At 44.6% G+C, this 20,644-nt stretch overlaps 1 protein-coding gene across 2 annotated transcripts in view; it reads right to left on the bottom strand.

Annotated features, from left to right (window-relative positions):
- Nucleotides 1-20,644, bottom strand: part of KDM4B (lysine demethylase 4B) — a 378,825-nt gene that overhangs the window by 235,198 nt on the left and 122,983 nt on the right. For both annotated transcript variants that reach the window (XM_030217503.1, XM_030217504.1), the window contains exon 6: nt 9,874-9,923. In XM_030217503.1, the coding sequence (XP_030073363.1) occupies nt 9,874-9,923 (50 nt within the window). The remainder of the gene's footprint in view (nt 1-9,873; nt 9,924-20,644) is intronic.

The following is a 20,644-nucleotide window of genomic DNA, read 5'->3' as shown; positions in this document are numbered from 1 at the left end:
CATATAAATGCTCCCAGGTACACATCTCACCAATACTCCCTTATCTTGTCTGCTGAGCCCTCCAAAACCCACTACCCCCAACTGTACACCACTACAATTGCCCTTATGGGTGAAGGGGCACCTATATGTGGGTACAATGGGTTTCTGGTTAGTTTTAGAGGGCTCACTACTACTACTACTTATCATTTCTAAAGCGCTACTAGATGTACGCAGCGCTGTACACTTGAACATGAAGAGACAGTCCCTGCTCAACAGAGCTTACAATCTAATTAGGACAGACAGGCAGAACAAACAAGAGATAAGGGAATATTAAAGTGAGGATGATAAAATAAGGGTTAGGAGTTAAAAGCAGCATCAAAAAGGTGGGCTTTTAGCTTAGATTTGAAGACGGCCAGAGATGTAGCTTGACGTACCGGCTCAGGAAGTCTATTCCAGGCATATGGTGCAGCAAGATAAAAGGAACGAAGTCTGGAGTTAGCAGTGGAGGAGAAGGGTGCAGATAAGAGAGATTTACCCAGTGAACGGAGTTCCTGGGGAGGAATGTAGGGAGAGATACTGAGGAGCTGCAGAGTGAATGCACTTATAGGTCAATAAGAGGAGTTTGAACTGTATGCGGAAACGAATAGGAAGCCAGTGAAGTGACTTGAGGAGAGGGCTAATATGAGCATAACGACACTTGCGGAATATTAGTTGTGCAGCAGAATTTTGAACAGATTGAAGAGGAGAGAGATAGCTAAGTGGGAGACCTGTGAGAAGCAAGTTGCAATAGTCTAAGCAAGAGGTGATAAGAGCGTGGATGAGGGTTCTGGTAGTGTGCTCAGAAAGGAAAGGGCGAATTTTGCTGATATTATAGAAAAAGAAACGACAGTTTTTAGCAGTCTGCTGAATAGGTGCAGAGAAGGAGAGGGAGGAGTCGAAGATGACCCCAAGGTTACGAGCTGATGAGACAGGAAGGATGAGAGTGTTATCCACAGAAATAGAGAATGGGGGAGGAGGAGAGGTTGGTTTAGGGGGAAAGATGAGAAGCTCAGTCTTGGTCATGTTTAGTTTCTGATGGCGCTGAGACATCCAGGCAGCAATGTCAGACAGGCAGGCTGATACTTTGGCCTGGAATCCTGCTGAGATTTCTGGTGTGGAGAGGTAGATCTGGGAGTCATCAGTGTAAATATGATACTGAAAACCATGGGATGAGATCAGAGTACCAAGGGAAGAAGTATAGATGGAGAAAAGAAGAGGTCCCACGACAGATCCCTGAGGTACACCAACTGACAGTGGGATAGAAGTAGAGGAGGATCCACTAGAGTATACGCTAAAGGTACGCTGGGAGAGATAAGAAGAAAACCAAGAAAGCTCACAGTTTCCACCACAAGGTAGGGAGGTATGGGTCTGGGTCCACCTGTATAAAGTGCACTGTACCCACTACTATATTACTCTGGGGACCTGCATGCTGCTCTAATGGACCTGGCTATAACATCTGAGGCTGTCATACAGGCTGGGGAGTACTATTTTTATTCATATTTTTTTGGGGTGAGAAGGGGTCAGTGACCACTGGGGAGTAAGCAGCGGTCATCCCTGATTCCCTCCAGTGGTCATCTGGTCATTTAGGTCATCTTTTTATGTCTTATTCGTTATAAAAACAGGTCTAGACCAAAAAGTTTAAGTTTTCTTAGATGTTTTTGTTTTGTTCCATTATGACTGTAAAACGTCCAGGTGTTAGGCACGCCCTAATTCTGCCTTCAAAATGCCCCTGACACCCCCCCCCCCTTGTGATTTGATGTATTGCAGACAAAATGCACAGATAAACATCTGTAAAACATAAGTACATAAGTAATGCCACACTGGGAAAAGACGAAGGGTCCATCGAGCCCAGCATCCTGTCCACGACAGCGGCCAATCCAGGCCAAGGGCACCTGGCGAGCTTCCCAAACGTACAAAACAGATTTTGAAAATATCGATTTGGACGTTTTGAGAAGAAATCCGTCCAAATGGTGCTTTTTGACACTTTTTGGATGTTTTTCTCTTTCGAAAATGAGCCCCAATATATACACTGAAAAACCTTCAACACACAAGTTGCCTTGTGTTACTGCTAACTCCCAGCTCCGTTCCTTCTATCTCGCTGCTCCCTATGCCTGGAATAGACTCCCTGAGCCAGTACGTCAGGCTCAATCTCTGGCTGTCTTCAAGTCTAGGCTTAAAGCCCATCTCTTTGCTACTGCTTTTGACTCCTAACCATGACTCTTACTCAACACCCTCACTTATCACCCCTACCACTGCAATTTCCCCACCCCTAGCTGTCTGTTCGTCTGTCCAATTTAGATTGTAAGCTCTGTTGAGCAGGGACTGTCTTTTTCATGTTGATTTGTACAGCGCTGCGTAAGTCTAGTAGCGCTATAGAAATGTTTAATAGTAGTAGTAGTAGTAGTAGTAGTGTTACTGTTTTATATATGCACTTCTGGTTGGTTATCAAAACAAATATTAAAAAGCACAATCCACCATTCATTTCCCCAAAATTATCACTGGGGACAGGGTGCTGGGAAGCAAGACAGTATTAGGAAGTTACTGAAAAATTCAGACTAAAAGAATTATAATGTAGCCTCAAACTGAAATAAGAATGGATGAACAGGATGCAATCATAAACCTTGCTTATAATCTAGGTTATCACCCGGCAGGGCTCACAGGGTCAAGACTAAACACTTATTTCTTTAGTTCTGCTGATGCAAGCTTGAATTTGAATCAAAACATGCATTGGGAGAAAACGACCAGAAAGAGCATAGATTTTGGTGTACAACCAGATGCAAAGCTTATTGTTGCTGCTGTTAGGAGTGAATGGTTGGGTTGAATTCTAATTTCCCCCAGTCTTTTAGATAAATGATTTTGTCAGGAAGAAAGTAAACCATCTTTATCCTCCTTCTGTTCAATACATAACCATTTAAGACCAGTTAATTTGAGATCACTCACCGACAGCTAGCCAGGGAACTTAGAGCAAGCTATAACACTTCATCAGAGAAAGGACTCAGACCTTGACCAAAAATAATACCTGAAACAATCTATGGAGCCGGTGCTAGTGATTTCTGATAGTTGTGTTAAAAAGGTGTAACACTTAATAAGAAGGGGAGGAGAAGAGAAACTGAACAGAGATAAAACCAAATTCCTAGTACTATCCAGCCCACACAATCCCACATCCTACTAAAAATTCACAATCAACCAACAAACATACCACATCGAAACAACTTAAAATATTAGGAATCATTCTCGGCAAACATCTAACAATGGACAATCAAATATCAGTAGTAACATCAAAATGCTGCAGAACATAATGGAAACTGAGAAAAATAAGAGACTATTTCCCTAGACAATCTTTTCAGATACTGGTCCAATCAATGATACTATCGCAAAGAGACAACTGAAATGCAGCATATGTAGGGTGCAGGGGAAACACACTAAAATCGCTGCCGCAAGACTGATCTTCAAGAAATCGAAATACGAAAGAGCAACCCCACTGTTTGAAACACTACACTGGCTACCAGTCAAGGCAAGAATATTTTTCAAAGCAAGCACCCTAATCTTCAAGATACTATTTGGAATGGCACCTAAATATATGCTTAACATGATTGAACTATCCTCAAGAAATGCCAGCCCAGTAAACAGAAACTACCTACTCCTACATCTACCCAACTGCAAAAACACTATCTACAAAACTATCTACACAACGGTATTAAGCTACCAGGGTTCCAAATGGTGGAACTTGATATTAAAAACCATAAGAAGCATCACAAATCTCCTCCAATTCAGAAAAGAAATGAAAACCTACCTCTTCAAAAAATTCTACAGCTAATCACAAAGATATTGTTGCCTTCCTCTCAAATCTACCTCTTCAAAAACTATATGAATAAACTCACCAAACTCTACAACTGAACACAAAAGCTACCACTACCATTTCCTTTTCAAATCTCTTCAAAAACTCTATGAATAACCACACGAACCACAGATGCCGTCTCCACATTGCACAACACTAACTTCACCAAAATGTAAACTGTAAGCCACTTTGAACCGAAATTTGTTTTTAGATAATAGTAGGATACAATAATGCATAAATAAAATAATTAAAAGAAGTGGTACAGTAAGCGGGATCTAGTAATTGAAATGCACCCCAAAGAATGCTTTTTTTTTTATATGCTACTGAAAAAAATCACAATCATCAGATACTTGGTACAGAGTCAAAGTTTTTTTAATGAAAAAAATTTGAGATCAATGCTAATTCTCTTTGTGTTTTCTGAAAAAAGCAGTTACTTACCTGTAGTAGGTATTCTCCAAGGAAAGTAGGCCAAGTATTCTCACATGTGGGAGACATCATCCAACGGAGCCCAGTGCAGACACTGGATAGCATATACAAAGAAGTCCAAAAATCTGGAGTACTCGAGGATTGGGTCAGTACGGATTTTTGGATTTTCTTGATTCTCAGGCAGTACTTTTAAAATTCAAATTGAAGGAAGAATAAAGAGATGATCAGGCAAATTTTGTTGATGTAATCATCTTTCTTCCCCATCCTGCATCTTTCTCTTCTCCATTCAGCGTCTCTCTTCACCACAGAAGGGGGTGCAGGGGACTGAGCACAGGCTACACCTCCCCTCCCCCATACTATCCAGCATCTCTCTCTCCGCTCCCAGCTCTCTCACTTATTTAAAAGTGATAAGCTGGATAGTAAGGGGTGAGTGATGGGGAGGGGAGGCGTAGCCATGGGGGGAAGCCTTGGGTGCCTGGGCCCTCTCCTTTGTGCTCAGTCCCCTGCACCCCGCCCCCCCCACTATGGTGAAGAGAGATGCTGGATGGAGAAGAGAGAGAAAGACGATGCATGGAGAAGAGAGAGGAATAAATCAACAAAATTTGCCTGTTCATCTCTTTATTCTTCCTTAAATTTGAATTTTAAAAGTACTGCCTGAGAATCCCTCTGACCCGTCCTGCCCCTTCTGATGCAGTTTTCGGAAGGGCAGGATGGGTCTGACGAAAAGGCCTGGTACATGCCGGAGACAGCCTGTGAGTAAGGCTGCCGCTGGCGTGGCAGCACGGAAGACTTTTTAACAGGTGAGAGAGAGAGCCACAGGCAGGGCCAGGAGAGGAGGGAGAGATGCTGGAATGTGTATAGGGGGAGGGGGGCAGGAAGGAGGTCCAAATTCTCAGGCAGTCCAGATACTACAATTTTTGGTGGTCCAAAATCTCAGGTGGTCTGGATTTACGGCATACATACAGTGGGGGAAATAAGTATTTGATCCCTTGCTGATTTTGTAAGTTTGCCCACTGACAAAGACATGAGCAGCCCATAATTGAAGGGTAGGTTATTGGTAACAGTGAGAGATAGCACATCACAAATTAAATCCGGAAAATCACATTGTGGAAAGTATATGAATTTATTTGCATTCTGCAGAGGGAAATAAGTATTTGATCCCCCACCAACCAGTAAGAGATCTGGCCCCTACAGACCAGGTAGATGCTCCAAATCAACTCGTTACCTGCATGACAGACAGCTGTCGGCAATGGTCACCTGTATGAAAGACACCTGTCCACAGACTCAGTGAATCAGTCAGACTCTAACCTCTACAAAATGGCCAAGAGCAAGGAGCTGTCTAAGGATGTCAGGGACAAGATCATACACCTGCACAAGGCTGGAATGGGCTACAAAACCATCAGTAAGACGCTGGGCGAGAAGGAGACAACTGTTGGTGCCATAGTAAGAAAATGGAAGAAGTACAAAATGACTGTCAATCGACAAAGATCTGGGGCTCCACGCAAAATCTCACCTCGTGGGGTATCCTTGATCATGAGGAAGGTTAGAAATCAGCCTACAACTACAAGGGGGGAACTTGTCAATGATCTCAAGGCAGCTGGGACCACTGTCACCACGAAAACCATTGGTAACACATTACGACATAACGGATTGCAATCCTGCAGTGCCCGCAAGGTCCCCCTGCTCTGGAAGGCACATGTGACGGCCCGTCTGAAGTTTGCCAGTGAACACCTGGATGATGCCGAGAGTGATTGGGAGAAGGTGCTGTGGTCAGATGAGACAAAAATTGAGCTCTTTGGCATGAACTCAACTCGCCGTGTTTGGAGGAAGAGAAATGCTGCCTATGACCCAAAGAACACCGTCCCCACTGTCAAGCATGGAGGTGGAAATGTTATGTTTTGGGGGTGTTTCTCTGCTAAGGGCACAGGACTACTTCACCGCATCAATGGGAGAATGGATGGGGCCATGTACCGTACAATTCTGAGTGACAACCTCCTTCCCTCCGCCAGGGCCTTAAAAATGGGTCGTGGCTGGGTCTTCCAGCACGACAATGACCCAAAACATACAGCCAAGGCAACAAAGGAGTGGCTCAGGAAGAAGCACATTAGGGTCATGGAGTGGCCTAGCCAGTCACCAGACCTTAATCCCATTGAAAACTTATGGAGGGAGCTGAAGCTGCGAGTTGCCAAGCGACAGCCCAGAACTCTTAATGATTTAGAGATGATCTGCAAAGAGGAGTGGACCAAAATTCCTCCTGACATGTGTGCAAACCTCATCATCAACTACAGAAGACGTCTGACCGCTGTGCTTGCCAACAAGGGTTTTGCCACCAAGTATTAGGTCTTGTTTGCCAGAGGGATCAAATACTTATTTCCCTCTGCAGAATGCAAATAAATTCATATACTTTCCATAATGTGATTTTCCGGATTTAATTTGTGATGTGCTATCTCTCACTGTTACCAATAACCTACCCTTCAATTATGGGCTGCTCATGTCTTTGTCAGTGGGCAAACTTACAAAATCAGCAAGGGATCAAATACTTATTTCCCCCACTGTATTTTTGGCCCTCAGTCAGGTAATATAGCTAAAGTAATATGACTCCCAGGGGAGGTGGGAGTGTATGTGAGAATACTTGGCCTGCTGTCCTCAGATAACACATTCTACAGGTGAGTAACTTTGCTTTCTTAGAGGACAAACAAGCGTAGTTTCATTCTCATATGTGGGAATCCACAGCTACCAAGCTCATTGAAAACAAGAATGCTAGGTCAATAAGGACTTCAAATGTCGAGGCCACAAAATCAATTAACCTGAAACTATATACATACTAGTTGTGAAAGTACAGCCTGGAACATAAAAAGCTGGACCTAGGAGGGTGGAGTTGGATTCTAGACACCAAACAGATTCTGAAGGACTAAACACGTTGGGTATCCTGCTCAAGGCAGTAGTGCAATATGAATGTGTGGACTGAAGACCATATCGCAGCCTTGCAAATCTCCTCTATGGAGGGTGACCTCAAAACTTAGCCCAGCCAGGGAATAAGTGAAGGAGATGCAATCTGGTAGCCAACTGGAAATTGTGCATTTACCGATGGATACCCACAGCCTGTTTCAGTCAAAACTCTCTTGGTCTGGCCCTTTGCAGTGAAGGAAAGTGCAAAGGGGTAAAGCCATTTGTACTTGAGTCCTTCTTGATTTAAAAACTGGATGACCCCCTACATCTCCCTCCGTCACTGCAGAGTTATGGCCAACAGATCTTGATCAAATTCTATTTGATGGCCCTTCCATGCATAATTAGGGAGTTTGCATGCTTGTTATCAGATTTCCTCTTTAATGACAAATTTAGTCAGGCATGCTATATCTGTTTGGAAGCAGTTTTCAGCAGGTCTCCTCAGTGCTCTATGGGCTCTATCTGCACAGGTTCAAATGCCTCTATCAACCTTCTCTTATGCTTCAGGAGGTCCCAGCATATGTCTCTTACCACTACCACACAATCATGTGTGGCAAGATCGTTTTCAAGATCTTCCATTTTGACCCAAATTTCTCCTGTCTCCTGTTTCAATATACGGTCATCTCTGAGGGTGACATTGTTTCCTCCTAATGTTCTTTGATGTCTAAAGTGGTAAAGTGAGATTGGGAGCAAGTCCCTTGCTTTACATGGCTCCTGAAACAAACATTTGCAGAACCTTTACTGGGTTGTTTGTTGAGAATAAGTCTTTCCCTTTCTACTGGTCAGTTTCCACAGACCCAAAGTAGGCATATATTATACCGATTTTGAGAAAAATATTTGTTGGTTCCCAGGTAATGCAGTAACATTTCGCCTATTTCAAAGCTACCAATGATGGTCAAATTAATAGAAACTGTACTCCCTAATGATTTTTTTTCCCAGAAACTGAAAAGTTCAGGGGATGCATAATCTGTGTTCCAAAAAGGACCTATGTCAGAGACCTCACAGACTAGGAGTATTCTCCTTGATCTTTTTGACTCGGTTAAATCAGATTATTTTCATTAATTTAAAAAATGTATAACCTGCTTAAGCCTAAGTAGTTCACAATAAAATATTTGACATACAGGGTAGGTTTTCATGTGGTGGCAATGGATAAGGAATGTTTCAGGCCACAGCAATTAGTGTGGGGAGTATATTATTTATACAAACTTTTAGCTCTTGAAGAAATATTTAAGATCCCTATGGCTGGGCGTATACGTTTATGCAACTAACGTTAAACTTTTACTTTATATCGACTCGGACTTCTCAAAGGCACAATATCAGCATGGATGGAGATTAACAGATTAAAACTGAATGCAGAAAGATTCTCTGAGTAAGCATTTTCCTCCTGGAGATTTGTCACCTCTGTCATAAGAGCTTGTTTTTTTTCAATATAATTTAAAGAGTTTTGAAAAGACAAAATTATCTTATTTTTAGAATCGTATGCCATGACTGTTTAGGAAAAAAAAAGCATTTTGGAAATTAAGGCTAGTAAAATAATAAAATGGATAACATGCAAACTGTAGTGGTTTTAAGTCACTCGAAATACTTCAACTCTATTGACGTGGGTTTTCTCATTTGAACTGTTTGTCTTCAGCAAGGTTCAGAATGCAGCTGCATTTTTTTTTCTAAACTGGTAGGTCCAGAGGGGATAGTATTTCTTCACTTCTGGTGTCACTACAGTGCTTGCCTATAAAATTGCAAATCAGGTATAAGCTTTTGCACCTACGTTTTAGGGCTTTAAAAAGGGATTGCTCCAGTGTATGCAAGGGGGGGAAAAAATCACTACATATAATCCATCTACACCATTACAGTCAATCTCTGAAGCTAGAAAGTCCTTCTGTGAAATGCTTTCAATTGACTTGCTGCTGGAATACAGATTGTTTTCTTGATGCTGTACTCAGTTGCTGGAATGCTATTAACTAAAACCTTGTGAAAATTAAAATTTTAAGCCAGACTGTAGACATAATTATTTAGGGCCCCTTATATCAAGCTGTGGTAAAAGGTTGTTTTCGGCCAAAAAAATGGACCTGCACTAATCACAGGTATTGGTGCGCAGCCATTTCCGGGGGGAGCCCTTGCTGCCACCTATTTAGATGATGGTAAGGGCTCCCGTGCTAACCCGGACATAACCGGGCAGAGCCAGGTAAACCCTGGCGTTACAAACATAAATTTTTTTTTGTTGCGCCAGAAATGGCGCCTGCTGAGGGTGGGAACTACCACTGGGCTCCTGCGGTAGCTCAATGGTAGTCCCGATTTGGTGAGTAAAGTGGCAGTACGTGTATCACAGCATTGTAAAAGGGACCCCTAGCATTCCCTCATTTTAGTTTTTATTTCTATTTATGTAACTTTTGAAATTTGATTCATATTAATTTCTATTCCTGCTCGTATTGTATTTTTGTTTTATGAATGATATACAATTTAATGTTTGATTTTATTATCACCCTCTGTACCAACAGCTGTTGGAAAAGGCAGAAAATGAAATTTAAAAAAAGTGAATACCATAAGTTAGTGAATTTGTCCCCAGTGACTCCAGTGCCCATAATACTTTAGCTGAACTGGTTCCAATATTTCTGCTTTTCCAGAAATAACATAAGAAACCGCCCTACCTTTTGCCAGGCGTTCAAGACGTTTACCATGTTCTGGAGGGATCGCATACCTAATGAAATAAAAATAAAGGATTACATAGTTAAAAATAAAAAGGAATAAAAATCCTAAAGAGAATTCTCCACTAACAACCAAAATCAGGCACATACATTGTCAACAGAGGATAGGAAACATGTGCTTTGAAGGAAGAATGCAGAGGCAGAACCAAACTTACTACTAGTTCTGCTAAGAATCAAAGGCACCTTTATATCCTGGCTATATTAGGATAAAGGACAAGACAGATCACAGTACTCCTACATTTTTGGAAAGGCTAAAAATACTGCTAGACTTAGCCAACAGAAAGAATGCACATTCACACCCCTGCACATACAAGTGGAGATAACTGCAAAGAAAGTGAAGTTACTTATCTGTAGCAGGTATTCTCCGAGGACAGGATAGGTATCCTTACACTTGGATGATACCATCCCGCCGGAGTCCGGTGCAGATTCGGCCCAGCACACTAAGGGCCTCTTATTAAACTGCACTAGTGATTCCCGGTGCAGCAAGCCCATTCTGAATGGGCTGCATTGCATTTGCCATATGGGAATTGCTAGTACGGTTTAGTAAAATAGGCCCTATATTTTTAAAAGGCTTTGGAAGCAGTCCCACTATGCATGCCTAAATGCTTTCCCACCAGACATACAAATGCTAGACTCTAACAAAATAGCTAAAAGAAAATTCAACTCCTGCTGTCCTCAGAGAATACCTGCTACAGGTAAGTAACTTTGCTTTCTCTGAAGACAAGCAGGACAGAAGTATCCTTACACTTGGAAATCGTTAGCTAAAAGGTTTGCCACCAAAACCCGAAAAAAACCTCTATAACAGAGTCTTGCAACGGCATGACTAACTTGAATCCAATTAGCCTTAAACTACATACATAGTAACATAGTAGATGACGGCAGAAAAAGACCTGCACGGCCCAACAAGATAAACTCATATGTGCTACTTTTGTGTAGACCCTACTTTGATTTTTACCTGTCCTCTTCAGGGCACAGACTGTATAAGTCTGCCCAGCACTATCCCCGCCTCCCAACCACCAGTCCCACTTCCCACCACCGGCTCTGGCACAACTATATACAAACTTGGTCTGGAGGTGCAGCCTTGGACAGAATAAAAAAGGGCCTAGGAGGGTGGAGTTGGGTTCTAGACATCAAACAAACTGAAGGACTGTCTGAACAAACTGACTGTCGCGTTGGGTATCCTGCTTGAGGCAGTAATGAGATGTGAATGAGTCAACTGAAGACTACATTGCAGCCTTGCATATCTCCTCAATGGCGGCTGGCTTTAAGTGGGCTACCAACACAACCATGGCTCTGACATTGTAAGCCGTGACATGTCTCTCAAGAGTTAGCCCATCTTGAACGTAAGAGAAGGAGATGCAATCTGCTAGCCAAACAGACAAAGTGTGCTTACCGATGGCTGTCCCCATCCTGTTGGGATCAAAACAACAACAACAAAAAAAGCTGAGTGCACTGTCTATGGACTTTAGTCCAATCCAGATAAAAGGCTAAGGCTCGCTTGCAGACCAAGGTGTGCAGTGCACTTTCACCAGGATGGGCATGCGGTTTGGGGAAGAATGTTGGCATAACGATTGATTGGTTAAGATGGAACTCTGACACCACCTTAGGAAGGAGCATAGGATGCACGCAGGGAACTATCCTGTTATGATGGACTCGTATGTAAAGTGGATAATCTACCAGAGCTTGGAGCTCACTGACCCTGTGAGCTGAAGTAACTGCCACCAAAAACAAGACCTTCCATGTCAAGTACTTCAGATGACAAGAGGAGTTCTCATCAACAGGTTAAGAATGGCGTTGAGATCCCATGACAGTGGGAGGTTACAGAAAGGGCTCTGTTAACATCAAACCTCTCATGACTCGAACTAGAGGCTGTACAGAGATGGGCTTGCCACTAAACGGTGGCGATAAGCACTGCAGAAAGATGAACCCTTACAGAGTAAAACTAGCCTCCAAAAGCTGTAGAAGGTATTCAAGAGGTTTATGTGTAGGACAAGTAAGTGGATCTATGGCCTTGCCCTCCCATCAGACAGCAAACGTCTTCCACTTGAATGTGTAACACCTCTTAGTGGAATCTTTCCTGGAACCCCGCAAGATTCTGAAGACACCCTCAGGCAGTAACCAGGACTGAAATTCCAGGATGTGAAGGCTAGGGGCTGGAGTGCAGAAGAGACCTCTTGTTCTGAATGGGGAGGGCTGGAAAACAGTCAAGCTTCCATTGTTCTTCTGCCTCGACCACTAGGGCATGATTAAGATCATGGTTCCTGATCTTGCTTGAGTTTCAACAAAGTCTTCCTTATTAGAGGGATAGGAGTATATGCATACAGGAAACCCTCTCCCCAATACAGGAGGAAGGTATCTGACACTAGTCTGTTGTGTGATCTGAGTCTGGAGCAGTACTGAGGAACTCTGTTGTTGGGATGAGTGACAAAGAGGTCTACTGAGGGGGTGCCTCACACTCAGAAGATCTCATAGGCTGCACCCATATTGAGAGACCACTCGTGTGGTTGCAGAAGCCTGCCCAGCCTGTCTGCCAGACAATTGTCTTTGTTTGAGCATCATCCCGTACTTGAGGGCCCATTGACACATCCTGACTGCTTCCTGACAAAAGGGGTAGAATCCCCCCCCCCCCCGCTTGTTCACATAGTACATTGCAACCTGGTTGTCTATTTGAATTAGGATAATTTGGTTAATCAGCTAATCTCTGAAAGCCGTTGAGTGTTCCATATTGTACGTAATTCCAGGAGATTGATATGAAAAGTCACTTCCTGGAAAGACCAAGTTTCCAGAGTGTGAAGCCCATCTACATGAGCTCCCCATCCCAGATTGGATGCATCTGTGGTCAGCATCTTTGACAGAATTTGCAATGGTAGTCCCAGGGTCAAATTGGAATGAATTAGCCACCAGTGCAGAGAGTGCTTGAGTTGTGGCTGATGCCACTGAGAAGCTAGGGTCCACTGGGCTCTTCTGAAAAGGAGAAGTGCCAAGGATGTAATGTGCATGGTGAAGGCAATGTAGCCTAGCAACCTCAACATCTGCTGAGCTGTTACCTGCTGGCTGCTGCAAACCTGGTTGGCGATCAACATCAGAACAGTCGCTCAATCCTGATGGAAAAAGGCTCGAGTATGCACTGTTATCTAGCAGAGCTCCTATGTACTCCAATTGCTGAACGGGTTGGAGATGGGACTTTAGGTAGCTGATTACAAATCCTAGCAGCTCCAATACCTGGATAGTTCTCTGCACTGATGCTTGAGCACCCTCCCTCTATGTGCTCTTGATCAGCCAATTAGATAGATAGGGAAACATATGCACTCCTAGCCTGAGTAGTAATGCTGCAACTACTGCAAGACATTTTGTAAAGACCCTGGGCACGGACATGAGGCCAAATGTCAGGATGTGATACTGGTAGTGATGTTTCCCTACTAGAAATCTGAAGTAATTCCAGTGACTGGGAAGTATCTGAATGTGAGTACATTCAAGTCCAGAAAACATATCCAATTGTTTCCTTGAATCATGGGGAGAAAGGTGCCTAGGAAACCATTCTGATCTTTTCTTTGACCAGATATTTGTTCAGGGACCTTAGGTCTAGGATGGGACAAAATCCCCCTATCTTCTTGGTTGCAAGAAAGTACCTGGAATAGAATCTCTACTTTTCCTGCTCAAGTCAGGCACTGAGAGATGATGCCCTTGGAGGACAATTTAGAGTCTCAGTTGCTATTTGGAGAGTCTGCAGGTTGGAGGTTACAAGGGGCCACCTTTCTTGGAAACAAATTCAGCTTCCCCATAACTAGCAGCTTGTACGGAATGGTTACTTTGATGCTGGCTATGCTCTCCTGGAGCCATTCAAAAGCTCACCCCTGCTTGTGACTGGGCTGTGACTTCTGTGGATGTTGCTGACAGGCCCAAGGGTGTTGGGTCTAGGACTGTTGCCAGTAGAAAGAGTAAACCTAGTTCTTTGAGAGTAATAGGAACTCCTTTGGGACCAGAAAATCTCTGAATAGTGGAGACCACAGGAGTCCACTGGGAGAGGGACTCGATAATGTCAATACGTTTCTTGATGAGGTCAGCGACTTCTTCCACCTTGTTCCTGAAAAGGTTATCCCCCCCCCAGCAAGGTATGTCCACTAGCCTCTCCTAAAGCACAGGTTCAAGGTCAGAGACACACAGCCATGAGAGTCTGCACATCCTCACATCCAAAGCGGAGAGTCTGGACGTAATATCAAAAATATCATACATGTCCCTGGCCAGATATTTTCAACACTCCTCCTGCTTTTTGGCCAGCTGGCGAAGCTCAGCAGCCTGCTCCTGCAAAGTCTAGTACACTACAAACTGAGGACTGGAAGTAAATGGTTGTATAGAGATGGTAGTCCTGGAAGTGGGAGACTAGCATCAAGGCCTGATAAACTTTCCTCCCAAAAGAATCTAAGGTTTAGGCCTCCCTGCTTGGGGGTGCTGAGGCATGAGACCTGGAACTCCAAGCCCTTTTGAGAGTGGTTTCGACCACCAGGGAGTGGTGTGGCAACTAGGTCCTCTCCAACACAGGAGCCTTCAAGTTTGTTACATGGAATCCACCTTTGTTGGTACGACTTGCCCAGAGAGAGGGATCTCCCAGTTCTTCATTTGTGCATCCAGGAGAACTTTGTGCAGAGAATCTGTCATAGCACCTTCTGGGCAGAGAATCAAACTCCAGGACTTGGAATAACTCAGCCCTAGGTTCGTCGTCCAATTCCAACTTAAAGGAATGGCATTCACCATTTCTTTCACAAAATGAATGGAGTCGTCCTCTTCTCATCAGGTGGACACAGATCTAAGGGTATGCTATACAACCCTTCCTTTGAGAGGTAGTCTAGCTTTTCCTCAGACTCCCATGAACAGTCCGTGTTAGTGAAATAGTCCTGATGGGACTCCTGAGGCTGTGTCTGCTGTCTAGAAGGATGTCCAGGCCTCGAAGATAGGCTCCAAGATGCATGCTTACTTCTTGACCACAAGAGAGCTTCCTCTCCCAATGTCGAGGGTTGCCATGCACTGGAAGGCACCGACGCTGATGCCTCTTGAGGCAAGAAGGGTCACAGACCATTCCAAAAGTGAAGTAGAAGTCTTGGGGCCAGAGTGGCAGAGTGCTGCAGCTGGCGCAAGCGCCCTCAATGCCCGAGAACTTTGGAGCTGTAGCAAACTTGCTGACTCCTCCTTCACCATGGCCTGGAACCGGTCGTTGAGAACTGGCATCATTAAGGTTGGGGCCAGCGTTAGTGTGGAGACAGCCTGCTTAGTTGCCGGTGCCATACTGGAAGCAGGGTCCCAGCTACAGCACTAGAATAATAGTGGGGGAGCAGTCCTCTTGGTGCCAATGCTTCTCGGTTGCTGGTGTCCTGTAGAGTTCCACGGGACAGAAATCTAACCAATCCCCGCTAGAATCTAAGCCATCTCCACTGGAATCTTACCCATCCCAAACGTCCCTGCAAGAATTTAACTTGTCCCTGAAAGAATTTAATAGTGCTTTAATAAAGAATCTTTCACAGCTGTCGGTCAATAAGCTTTTACTAAATTACAAAAAAATCAGGAAGAACAAATCCAACAAACCAAGTTAAACCATAAACTCACTATAATAAACTTGGATTCAAAATAGTTTATCTTTTTTTATATATGCACTTTAAAATGCTATAAATATTATAAAATGTTTTAAATGTGCTCAGACCATACCATTTACACCATTATATAGTTGTCACACTATAAAGTACATCTTTGTTTCCAGATTAGCACATCAAAATTTGATGCTGATGTCCTGACAGAGGTGCGTACATAATGTACGTACCTTGTATGGGATACACCACTGCCCCCACGTGAATCCCACAGAACTGCTTCTGTCCCAATGGGAACCCCACAGAGCTGCATCCCTCCCCACGGTAGTCCCGTAGCCCCGGAGGAGATTCCTGTACCGTGCATCGAACGGGACCAGTGCGGATGATTTATGGCCTTCGCCCGATGGCCGACATCGGGGTCCCTTGGTGCTGAAGAGGACAACATCGAATCCATACATGTCCTCGGTGTCGGGTGCGATGAAGATCGATCTGGGGGCTTGCTACTAGCGCCCGAGTTCAAGGGAGGTGCAGACCTCCTCAATGTCAGTGCACTCCCAGTGTCATTCAGTGCCCTCGCAGCCATCAGGTTTAGTGTTTCCGATACCAAGGGATTGGACTTCGATGTTCCAAAAAGTTCCCTCTGATGGGCTTGATGTGCTTTCTGTGTTCTTTTCTGCATTTTTAAACAGAGAACAAACGCAGATAGGTCATGGTCCCAATTATGGGGTCAGTGCTGGATATCACCCGATTGTACTTGGTGTATTTTTTGAAGACACTGAGGATCTTCTGGGGTATGGCAAAAAAGCTGCAGCTAAATCAAAAGGTTCAATGGTGAGGCCAAAAAGGGCTCACCTCAAACTGAGCTTGGTGCTCTGGCCTAAGAGAGCCTCAGAAGCCGCAAAAAATAAAGAAAAGTTAAAAGAGTTAAAATGCTAAAAAGAATATAAGACACAAACTGTGAGGGAAGAAAAGAATGAAATATGAAAAATGAACTGTACAGAAAGGCCCAAATACAAAAGAAAAAGGCGCTGAGGAGATCAACGAGCTGCAACCTCCTTGCTCCGTGGAAAAAAACAAGACTTGAAGGTCCTGTGCTCACACATTGGGTGGGAAGCCACTTGCGCATGTGTGGTGGGACCACTGCCAAAAGGCTCCTAAAGATATAGTGTGCTGGACAGCATCCGCACCAGACTCTGTCGAAATGACATTACCCAAGTGTAAAGATGCCTTTTGTACTCGGAGAACACCCTTATCTGCCCTACTTGATTGCAAACAATAAAATTAACAGACACTGCAGATTTCTATCCACTTTCGAAAATTTAACTCTGTACTGGAAATGACAACGAAGCCAAACAAAATCAAATATATGCAGACAAATGGAACCTGGGGGAAAATCATTTCACAAGAAGATCACTTTGAGAGAGAAAAAGACCCACACCAAACCCTTTCCCAGGGACAATGACTCAAATGTAATAACTCTTTAAACTGATTTAAGCTGAAGGCTTCACAAAAATCAATTTTCCATGGAGGAAAAAAATCCATGTAAAAATCTAATCTTACAAAACTATAATCACAATTCAACAGAGAAAGGTGAAATGAGAAGCAAAGATAAATGCTACAATCTAAAACTAGTCTAATTCCATAATGCCATCAGGACATGTTATGTACTCACGTTAGTCAATTCAGACTAGATTTATTAGATATGTGCTGCACTAGTGTGCCAAAACTTGTTTAACTTAGGTCACTGTGGGGAAAATTCCACAACTAGGTGCCTTCATTTAGGTGTCTCAAGGACACATGGTAGGAGCCTATTCTGCAATGGCACGTGGGAATCTAGTTTGTGTTACAGAATGCTAGCATAACTCTGCATCAGTACACCTAACATTTACACTCATGTAGTTAACACCAACTATAAACTTGTCATAACTGTGGGCATGCAAATTTGGCAGGGACATGAGTACCATATTCTGTAAATTACACACAACTGGGACCTCTGCCCATTCATATGCCCCCTTGCATTTCTGCGCTATGTAAGCTGGACGTGCCATTATAGAATAGTGCTTAGGCACCCTGCTGACACTTTCACAGCTAAGTATACACTTACACATGCAAGTATTAATATTTTAGATATTTACACACACCAGAGGCACATAAATACAGGTGCCTAGATTATATCATAGCCCTTTGTATGTTCAAAGTTTCATTTAGAAAGAGAATGCAGAGTGGAAGAGTTAGAGAAAATGCAGGGGAGAGGGACAGGAAGAGAAGGCTAAGAAGCCTTCTTAAAAAATGAGGTAAGGTTTTGAACATACTGGAGCCCAAGCAGAAAGCATTGTGGTAGAGTACACACTCTACCATGAATTACCTCCCCGACCCCAAAAAGCCTGCAGCATGTAAATTACTGCTGCACTTGTAACTTGCAGCTCATTGATAAATGTCTCCTTTCCTGTCAGTGCCTGAGTGGTGATTGGCTTGGACACTAATAGGAAGGGTGACATCAAAGGAAACAAAAAAAAAAAAACCCAAAACAACAAAAAACACGCACACAAACTGCCAGAACCCTGACCCAGCTTACGGCATAGCCCTTATCCCTAGCAATGTAGCAGCCTCCTTCCTTCTCCCTGATCCAATCTAACCACATCCTAAACACTCCCCCATCTCTAAACATCAAAACATCTGGTGGTCTAGTGGGCCACCATCCCCTGATTTGGGCCCCCAACATCAAGACACCAAAATCCATGGTGGTCTACGGGAACCCCTTCCTGCCCCCTTCAACCCTGAATATAAAAGAAACCTCCCTGGTGTCTAGTGGTACCCCCTAACCTTGACCTCTTTTCCAAGCCCCTCTACTCCCTCCCCCCAATATGAAGGAATTTAAGAGAAAGTCCCTTATAAAGTAGGCTAGTCCCAACCTAGTACATCCCAGGATGTACCATGCCACTATTTTGAAGATGATGATGCCAGAGACAAGAGTGAGTGGGCATCACTTTTGCCTTCAGGTACGCAGGGGAGAGGGCCTGGTGGGGGCACCACTAGACATGAAGGAGGTCTCTTTTACATTTGGGAGCAGGTGGGTCAGGGTAGGGGGACCCACCAGACCACTGGGTATTTTTATGTTGTTTTACTGTTGGAGAAAAGGGGGCAGGGATTAGGATCAGGTTGGGTCTGGTTAGGGAGAGGGAGGGAGGCCGCTACCAGGGATAGGGGCTGGTGCAGAAAGCAATCAGAGGCAGGGTGGTTAGGTTGAGGTGAGAGACAGAGGGTGCCACTAGATACCAACTCCTTTTCAACCAACCTGCCCTGGACCTGGTGCAAAGTTTCCTGCATACAATGCGCTTGAAAAACTTTTTATTTTTTATTTTTTTTTATTTCATGGCTGCAGAATAACTAATGATTGAATTAGTGTGCATTTTAATGTGGTCTATGATAAGGGTTTCTGTGAGATTTAAACACCAACGCTGAAACCCTTTCTGCATTGCTCAGCCAGTAAAACCTGCTGTTTAACCACACTAAACCTATGGTAATGCTCTCTCTACATGGTCCCCACTGTGTTTAACAGATGATATTAATATGTGATAAATGCAAAGGCTGTGCAGTAAATGCTGGGGATGTGCTCAGCATCAGCTCTGTAGTCACTGCACTGAAAAGTCCTGTAGCACATACTAAGAAACACTATTAACAAATAGTACACATGCACCTAACACCTCCTCCCTTTTGGCAATGATAAGTGCATCTGCACTAACTACAAGTGAAAATGTGACAAGTAGCATGTGCTAACTACAGTGTGCAGTCCACGCCCATTCTCCTCCCATAAGCCACCCAATTCTCACCTCCCTAAAACAGGATGCAGTTAACATGAATTAGAGAAAACTGTCCTGTCACTGCAATAACAATTACTGTATTGCAAGCAGATGATCAAAAGCCCCGCGCTGTTACAAATAGTGCTGGAAAAGTGCAGGACATTATTGGACCTATGATCAGAGATAATGACATACTAATTTTAGCACACAATTCTCTCTGATCATAGGGAAGAAGTGCGGGAGGATTGTGCCTGAGCGCCACACTTGTTTGACAGGTCTGGGCTGTCAAAAGCCCAGACCTGTCAAACACAGGGGCTGGAGGTCCATGGGACTACCAAACCCCAACTACCCCTGTCCCGAGCAAGGCAAAACAGAGGCTAGAGGTCCAGCGGACCTCCGGTCCCCCCGCACCCCCTGACAGAGGTTCAAGGAGGGCTGGAGATCCAGAGGGTCTCCAGACCCCCCCCCCCCCCCAGCATTTCTAACAAGTCCCTGGTGCCCAGTGGGCGACCAACTACCCCCCCCCCCCCCAGTGACAGTGGGCTGGAGATCCAGCAGACCTCTGGTTCCCCCCCCCCCCCCCCCGAAACAGGTTCCGGGAGGGCTGGAGACTCCAGCCCTCCCTGAGCCAGTGTCGGGGGGACCGGAGGTCCAGCGGACCTCCAGCCCCCTGTCGCTGGCGGGGGGGGGGGGGGGTCGTTGGTTCCTGGGGGGGATGTGGGACTGCTAGCATGCAAATGCATGCTGGACAGGGCTCACCATTCCTCCCCAATGGTCTGCAAACTCCGAGCTGGCGTAGGGTTTGCCATGGCCAGTGAGCCAATCTCTGGTGCGCTGGTCGCTGATCATTGGGGATGAATAGGTTTAGCATGCATTTGCATGCTATTTGCGCCAAGAGCCCTGTTTTACATGCATTTGCATGCTAGTTGCGTTCACAGCCTGCGAATGCATTGTTTCACGTGGTCGAGGACTCTGATCATGGGGTGTTAGCTAACGCAGGCGCTAGTATGGCGCTATCAGTCTCTAGCTCCTGCGTTTGATTTTATCAGGCAGTTGGTTAGGTTACACATGCTAATTTGCAAATTAGCTGCTCAACACACTTTTGTAAAAGTTCAGAGCTGGCCTTAGGGTTAAGGCTCTGTTCCCGCTCCCACACCCCCTCCCATCAGAGTCAGGCAGCCCGGGCGCCCACCATGTCCTGGGGGTCCACTGGAACCCCGCCATAGTTAGTACCTCCCCCAGACAGTGACACAGGGGGGGGGGAGCTCCAGTAGATCTCCAGCCCCCCTACCCCCAAATCAAAATACCTGGTGGCCCAACTTGAGTGGGTTGCCAAAC

The sequence above is a fragment of the Microcaecilia unicolor genome, chromosome 11 (assembly GCF_901765095.1).
Source record: "Microcaecilia unicolor chromosome 11, aMicUni1.1, whole genome shotgun sequence".
NCBI lineage: Eukaryota > Metazoa > Chordata > Amphibia > Gymnophiona > Siphonopidae > Microcaecilia > Microcaecilia unicolor.
This window is presented reverse-complemented; position numbering and strand designations above follow the sequence as displayed.